The 7,260-nt window shown below is 46.1% G+C and overlaps 1 protein-coding gene across 1 annotated transcript; it reads right to left on the bottom strand.

Moving 5' to 3' along the window:
• Positions 1-2,490: 2,490 nt before the first annotated feature.
• GP9 (glycoprotein IX platelet) lies at positions 2,491-3,108 on the bottom strand. The gene has a single exon (XM_054587421.1). It carries the CDS (start codon positions 3,106-3,108, stop codon positions 2,575-2,577), a length of 534 nt encoding a protein of 177 aa, XP_054443396.1. The 3' UTR covers positions 2,491-2,574.
• Between the last annotated feature and the right edge of the window lie 4,152 nt (positions 3,109-7,260).

Below are 7,260 nucleotides of genomic sequence, written 5' to 3' on the forward strand. Positions count from 1 at the left end.
TGGGCATTTTGCTCATAAGGGGGATAGAGTCCATGGTTGTTTAGTGCTAATGGTGACAGTGAAAATGAGAAAATGGTGGTGGGGAACAGTGTATCATGGGGCTGATATCCATGGCTGTGGTAGTGAGAATGGAGAGTGTGGCAGATATTACGCAGGTGTGCAGGCCATGATGGATACTCAGGGTGTTCTTGATGGCTGTGTGGGGAGGGGAGACTGTGTCGATTGTCTTGGCGAGTTCACTGTGTGGCTGGCTGCAGTCCTAAAATGGACAGTGGTAAGTTGTAGAGGATGGTTGGTTGTGGTGGTGGGAGGCATTGATGCTGGCCTTGGTGGCTGTGGAGTATGTGGTTCTTTTCTTTTTTAAAGATTTTATTTGTTTGTTTGTTTGTTTGTTTGTTTGTTTTTTAAAAGAGGGGGAAAGGAAGGAGAAAAAGAGGTAGAGAAATATTGATGTGAGAGAGAAACATCACTTGCTTCACCTATGTGTCCCATCTGCGGACTGAACCCACAACCCACGCATGTCACTTGACCAGGAGATGAACTAGTGACCTTTTGTTTTGCAGGACATGCTCAACCAACTGAGCTGGCCAGGGCCGGAGCTTGTGGTTCTGTAGTGGAAGCCTTGCAGGTCTGGGATGGAGATCATGGGAATGATGGAGATGGCAAGTACACCTTCCCAGTGGGTCTGCTTTCCTAAGGCTCTCATGTGAATCCTTTATTCACCTTATAAACCTCTGACTGGCCACCGAAGCTCCCTTCAATCTTTCCATCCTCAGGGAAATCATTACCTGCATTGGCACCGCTGGGCTCCCAGGCTCCTGACAGGTTCCTACCATACCAAGCCACTCAGTCAACAGGATCAAGGCCTGTAATCACCATTGCACCAGATCTTTGGCTGCACACCTTGGCCTTTAGGAAGGAGAAGGGGCAGAATTTCTAGACACCCCATGTGGAGACTTGGAGGCTGAAAAGCCTTATTTATAGGAGGCCCAGGAAGCTTTTAAGGCAGCACTTTTCAGATGTGAAAGGGGACCTGTCTGGAATTGTACCTACGAAGTAACTGTTGGGGGCCCTTGACCTGTGTCCTCCTTCATATACTGCAGGGAGAACAGTATCTTCCTCTCAGGATTTTCACAGCGTGCAGGAAAATGACCATTGTAAGGTGCTTCACATTATATGCCCAATAAGTAGATGACAGCTTTTATGATTGTTTTCATTAGGTAGCACTGTTATAGCTGATTCCTAGTACACAAATTATGGACTCTCAGCCTATGCTCCATGTAGTTGAACATATATGTTATATTTTTGAGAAATCAATTAAATTATTTTGATTTAGTTGCCAACACTTGAATAATTCAGAGATTTCACATAAAAATATAGATTTCCTGTCTCTCTAGAAGAATGGGATACTGAGCACTTTTGCCCACCTGGGTCCTCATCTCCACACGGTAGCATTTGTCTGGACCTCTTTGGATGGAACATGGGATCTCTGATTTGCCAGTATCTACCACTTTCTACAGTCCATTCCTCATCCTAAGTTTCGGGCTCTTATTCTAGACTCATTTCTGTGAGTAAGTGCCCTTCAGTAGCACTCGGTGCCCACTTGGCCTTCCTTGTGGCACCTTCTGAGCCATAGGACTGCTACATGGAACAACTCCTTAAGGGAGAAACCTTGGTGTAACTATATTTGGATTTTGCTTGGCCAGTAACAGGCTTAAATGTTATCTTGTAAGGTGGAGAAAAGTTTGTTTTATCTGCCAGCACTGTAACTCCACTGAAGGAGAGAAGTGTCTTGTTTGAAGAATCTGGTGCATGGGATAGAAGTGGGACCCCAGAGTTTGCAGGTGTCTGATCAGCACCGGGAAGGGAGCCATTTCCACGAGAAATGGAATAATCTGATGATTTGTTTCTGAAGAAGAGGGGTAGGAGGAAGTAAAGAGGAGAGAAACTAGTGCAAGAGAAGAAAAAGAGGATGAGGCCAGTTGAGCCCAGATGACTTCAGGGCCAAACACAGTGGCCAAAGGCAATTGAGAATGAAGTGTCTTTCAGTGTATGTCTGTTGCACAGATGACCAGTGCCCTCTTCAGTATCTCCTGTCTGTTCACTTCTGTGTTGTGAGAGAAAGTTTTCTTTCTTGAATTTAGAGAGGGACTGAATATTGATATGCAATTGGCCTGGGCTGTCTAGGGTGACCCATTTGGGAAGCAGGTGCTAGTAGACAGGGCAGGGTCTGAGAACTGGTACCCTGGGACCTGGCAGGCCCAGGGGAAGAGCTCTGGATATCCAGATAGTGGAATTGGGAGTGGTTAGTTGGAAGGAAGTTGAACAGCCCACTTTACTAGAAACTTTGTGGACAGAGAAACACCAATTGATGTCTAGTAATAAAAATAAATAAATAAACCAGGTTTCCAGAAGAAGCTGAGAGGGACAACAATCTCTGAGTGTGAATGAAATGGCTGAGCAGCCAGTTTATTTTTTTTGTTACAGGTGGTCTGGATGATCAGGGCTGGTAGAATCTGGGGTAAAGCTCAGGGCCTGACTGTCTGGACTGAGAATGACCCTGGGAGCCTAGGCTCAGTACAGAGATTCTGTGGCACTGCACAGCAGACCTGCCAGGAGAGCCAGGCCCATTGTGGCCACAACAACCAGTGCCACGTCCCACCAGACCCCTGGATAGGTCCATGATGCCTCTAGCTGCCAGCCGCAGTTACCCAGCTCATAGCCTGTGAGTTGGTCCAGTGGGTGGATGGTGGCAAGGCCAGGGCTAGCACAGTAGACATGCGGCAGGGCCTCGGGTGTGCGGTCCTCCAGCCAGAGGCGCAGGTAGGTGAGGCTGCAGTCACAGTGCCAGGGGTTCTGTGCCACGTCGAGTGTCTGCAGCTGGAGCAGGTGGTCGAGGGTGCCAGGGAGCATGGAACGAAGGCTATTATTGGCCAGCAGGAGGTGGCGAGTGTGGGCTGGCAGGGTAGGCAAGGATGTGAGCCCTTGCCCCCTGCAGTCCACCCACAGCCCCATGGTTTCCAGAGCCTGGCAGGTACATGGTACAGGGCAGTCCTTGGTGGCCTCCGTAGTAACCCAGAGCAGGAACAGGGCTGCCCAGGCAGGCATTGTGCAGGATGGCTGTGGGAAGAGTTGCTGTGAGGTAAGGGAGTGCCTGGCAACCTGCACCCGATCCCAAGAACTGATGGGTACCATGGACACAATGGGATCTGATCTGGGTCAAGGGACAGTTACCTTCTCAGACCTTGGCTTTCTTGCCTGTGAATCTTTGGTGGTGAAGACTTAGGGAAGTGAAGTGTGCCCAACATGGGCCTGGCTAACCCTCACTGAATACTCAGAAGGCAGGACAGTGAGAGTAGCTGTGGTGAGGAAGGGAACAGGGGTAACTTTGAAGGGAACAGGACCTCAGGAGGTGGGGAGGTGTAGGTCCCTGCTACATGATTTACAGTCCTGGCCTTTGGCCACTAGGGCCACGAAAGGCAGCCTCCAGCCTCCCTGCCAAAGCCTGAGGTTACGCAAATGGTATGGACTTCACATACCACACCTCATCCCATCAGTTTCTAGCAGCTTGCTATGGCTAAGTGAACTCTTATGTAACAAAAAAATATAGAAGACAGCACAACAAGGATGCTGAGGTGCTGAGGTGGGGGCAACAAAGGGAACACAGAAGGGGCTTCCTCTGAAGGGATAATTATCCAGGCTTGGGGAACTGAGGCCCAGAGACAGAGAGTGATTCATAGAGTCACTCAGTAGGCTGTGCCAGAAGCCAAACTCAAACTCATGTCTCATGAGCCCCAGTGTTCTGCCTAATTCACTGCCTCCTCTCCACAGCTGTCCCCTCCCTTTGTAAGACAAGCTCTTCCCAACTTCCAGGCCCTCCTCACCCTACAACCTAGCTCATGGCAGCTTCCAATGAATGTTCATTGAATAAACCAATGAATCGACTTAGCCAAAGAGCAGGTGTCTCAGAATGAATTTTTCCACCAACCCCATTTTCTAGAAGGGAGAGCAAAAGGAGGCATATAGGCAGGACTTGACAGCCTGCCTCCTCTTAATCTGGGAGGGGTCCCTGGTGTGGGAGGTAGTATTGAGTAATAAAGAGGGCCACTTACCTTTGAGGACTATAGTCAAGTTTCCCTTTCTGTGGCCTGAACTGTCCTGGTTGAGGCTGAAGTGGAAGTTCTATGTAAAGCAGCTGACAGTGGCCACTGCTTGAGAGGGAGGAAGGAAGTGATAAAAATAGCCTGGCTTATCCCCTGCATGCAGCCCTAGAGGGCCTCTCTCCAGAGAGAGGGGGCCCTTGGGTCCCAGTGCCTTGGGTACAGAAGCTTAGGTTAACCCAAGAAGCAGGCCGATAGTGCATCCCTCTGAACCACCAATGCCTCAATGAGCGTCGGCGCAGGGTGTGTGGGAGGACCAAGGAAGCCCTGCATCTGGATCCAGGTGTAGGAGAGAGTTCCTAGGAGAAGGAAACACCAGAGATGAGTGGCTTTGCTGGTTGTTTCTCGAAATCTCAGTTTTTCTTAAGTGGAAAATGGAAACAATAACCCCTGTCCTGCTTGCCTCACAGAGATGTGGGTTGGGCAGCAACAATGGGCAGGCCAAGAATCCTAGTGGAGAGGGTGATTTAGTTTTCAATTTTCTTTGGACCTGAATAGGTCAAGGAAAAAGCTTTCCTTTACTACCATTGTATCATTAGCACCTTCTAATACTTCCTGATCCCATTTTAAAAATACAGACATATAGGCCTGAGGTTCAGAGTACCTGTCAGACATTAGTCTCTAGATGGAATGTAGGACTATTATTTGATTTGCATTATATTTATTTCTATTGCTACATTCTACTTAGGGAAATGACATTGAAGGGGCCAAACTTTATGAAGGGAAGAATTAGAGCCCCCCTTAGTAACAAGATAGGATAATGACTGAGCCTTGACTCAGATAAACAGCCCGTAAAAGCAGGGTCAGAGCTGAGGATAAGGGAGGAACTAATACCAAGAAAGACATATCAGGGTGCAGCCCCCATGCAGCTGGGCCAGAGTCGACAAGAATAAGGAGCAGGCATAGGGCAAGAACAATACGGATATGGGCAGACTAAGGGGAACAAGTTGACCCACACTAGAACAAACAATACCCCAAGATGATGGAAGAATTGTGACACCCCCAGTAACAATGTAGAAAAACCAAACAGCCAATAGCTAACTGCCACCTCTTGCCCTTGTATCCTGCTTGCTTGCTCTGCTTATAAAAATCCATGTAATCTAACAGCAGCGCGCCTTTTTCCTTTCGAGGGAAAGGTGGCCCCTGCGCAGGTAAAACTTGGCCAAATAATAAAGAGTGTGTGATCAAACTCTAATTTCTGAGCTCATACTTGCGGGGATCGTAACAACATCAGTTTTCCATCTATGTTAGTGAAATAAAGTTTCTTTTAAAAGAAAATGTATTTTTTATTTAATTATATTTCTAAAGTTTATTCATTTTTTAAATTTATTTATTTTATTGTTTATGCTAGTACAGTTCCTGCTTTTTCTCCCTTTCCCCACTTCCACCCAACCCGACCTTCTCCCTAGCCTAAGTCAATCCCTATGTGTCAATGGGTTGTGCATAAATGTTCTTTGGTCATTGCTTCACCATCTTTCATCCTGCACCTCTTTCTTTACTGGCGGCTGTCATTTTCATGTATCTAAGCTTCTGTTATTACTTTGTTTGTTAGTTTATTGTGTTCATAAAATTCCAAATATAAATTAGGTCATGTGGCATTTGTCTTTTACTGATTGGCTTATTTCACTTAGTATAATATTATTCAGATCCATCCATGCTGTTGCAAAATGTAAGAGTTTCTTCTTTTTTTACTGCTGCATAGTATTCCACTGTGTAAATGTACCACTGCTTTTTTATCTGCTCATCTACTAATGGGCACTTAGGCTACTTCCAAATCTTGGATATTGTAAATAGCACTGCTATGAACATAGGGGTGCATATATTTTTTTCTCTTGGTGTTTCAGTATCCTTAGGATATAGTCCCAGACGTGGAATTGCTGGGTCAAAGAAATTTACAATTTTTAAACGATACTCCATGCTGTTTTCCACAGTGGCTGCACCAGACTGCATTCCAACCAACAGTGTACCAGGATTCATTTTTTTCCACATCCTCGCCCAAAACTGTTTATCGATGGTAGCCATTCTGACAAGTGTAACGTGATATCTTTTTTTAATTTAATTTTAATTTATTTTTTCAAATACATTTGTCTCTGCATACCCCCCACCACTTTCTCTTGCCCCCTCCCTCCTTCCCGCCCTCAGCTCTTCCCTTTTGGTTTTGTCCATGAGTCCTTGCTATATGTTCCTTGACTTTCCCCTTCCCTTCCTTTTCGCTGCCCCTCCTCCCTCCTTCACTCTTGTCTCTGTTGTTTTCTTTTCCTTTCAATGTTGCTGGTCTTATTTTCCTTGCATCTTTGTATTGTTGGTTAGGTTCCACTTATAGGTGAGATCATATGGTATTTGTCTTTGGTCTCCTGGCTTATTTCGCTTAGCATAATGCTCTCCAGTTCCATCCATGCTGTCGCGAAGTTTAGAAGTTCTTTTATTCTTTCTGCTGCATAGTATTCCATTCTGTATATGTACCATTACTTTTTGATCCAATCATCTACTGATGGGCATTTAGATTGCTTCCAACACTTGGCTATTGTCAATTGTGCTGCTATGAATATTGGGGTGCATAGGTTCTTTTGTATTGGCGTTTTGGTGTTTTCAGGGTATAGTCCCAGCAGGGGAATCACTGGATCAAAAGGCAGTTCCATTTTCAGCTTTTTGAGGAAATTCCACACGGCTTTCCACCATGGCTCCACCAGTCTGCATTCCCACCAGCGGTGTACTAGTGTTCCCTTTTCTCCACAGCCTCGCCAGCACCTGTTGTTTGTTGATCTGTTTCTGATGGCCGTTCTGACCGGTGTGAGGTGGTACCTCATGGTGGTTTTAATCTGCATTTCTCTGATGGCTAGTGATGCTGAGCATCCTTTCAAATGCCTCTGGGCCCTCTGTATCTCCTCCTTGGAAAAGCGTCTGCCCAGGTCCTTGGTCCATTTTTTGATTGGATCATTTGTCTTCTCGGAATGGAGTCGAGTGAGTTCTTTATATATCTTGGATCAAACCTCTATCTGATATATCATTAGCGAATATATTTTCCCATATGGTTGGCTCCCTTTTCATTTTGCTGATATTTACATTTGCCATGCAGAAGTTTCTTATTTTGATGAGGCCC

This window comes from Pteronotus mesoamericanus, unplaced genomic scaffold, assembly GCF_021234165.1.
Source record: "Pteronotus mesoamericanus isolate MK-2021 breed Mesoamerican mustached bat unplaced genomic scaffold, CSHL_Meso_final scaffold_118, whole genome shotgun sequence".
In the NCBI taxonomy this organism is placed as follows: Eukaryota; Metazoa; Chordata; class Mammalia; order Chiroptera; family Mormoopidae; genus Pteronotus; species Pteronotus mesoamericanus.

What these genes read in the sequence shown, in the direction of transcription:
- GP9 (XM_054587421.1), bottom strand. Translation starts at nt 3,108, where the DNA reads ATGCCTGCCTGGGCAGCCCTGTTCCTGCTCTGGGTTACTACGGAGGCC.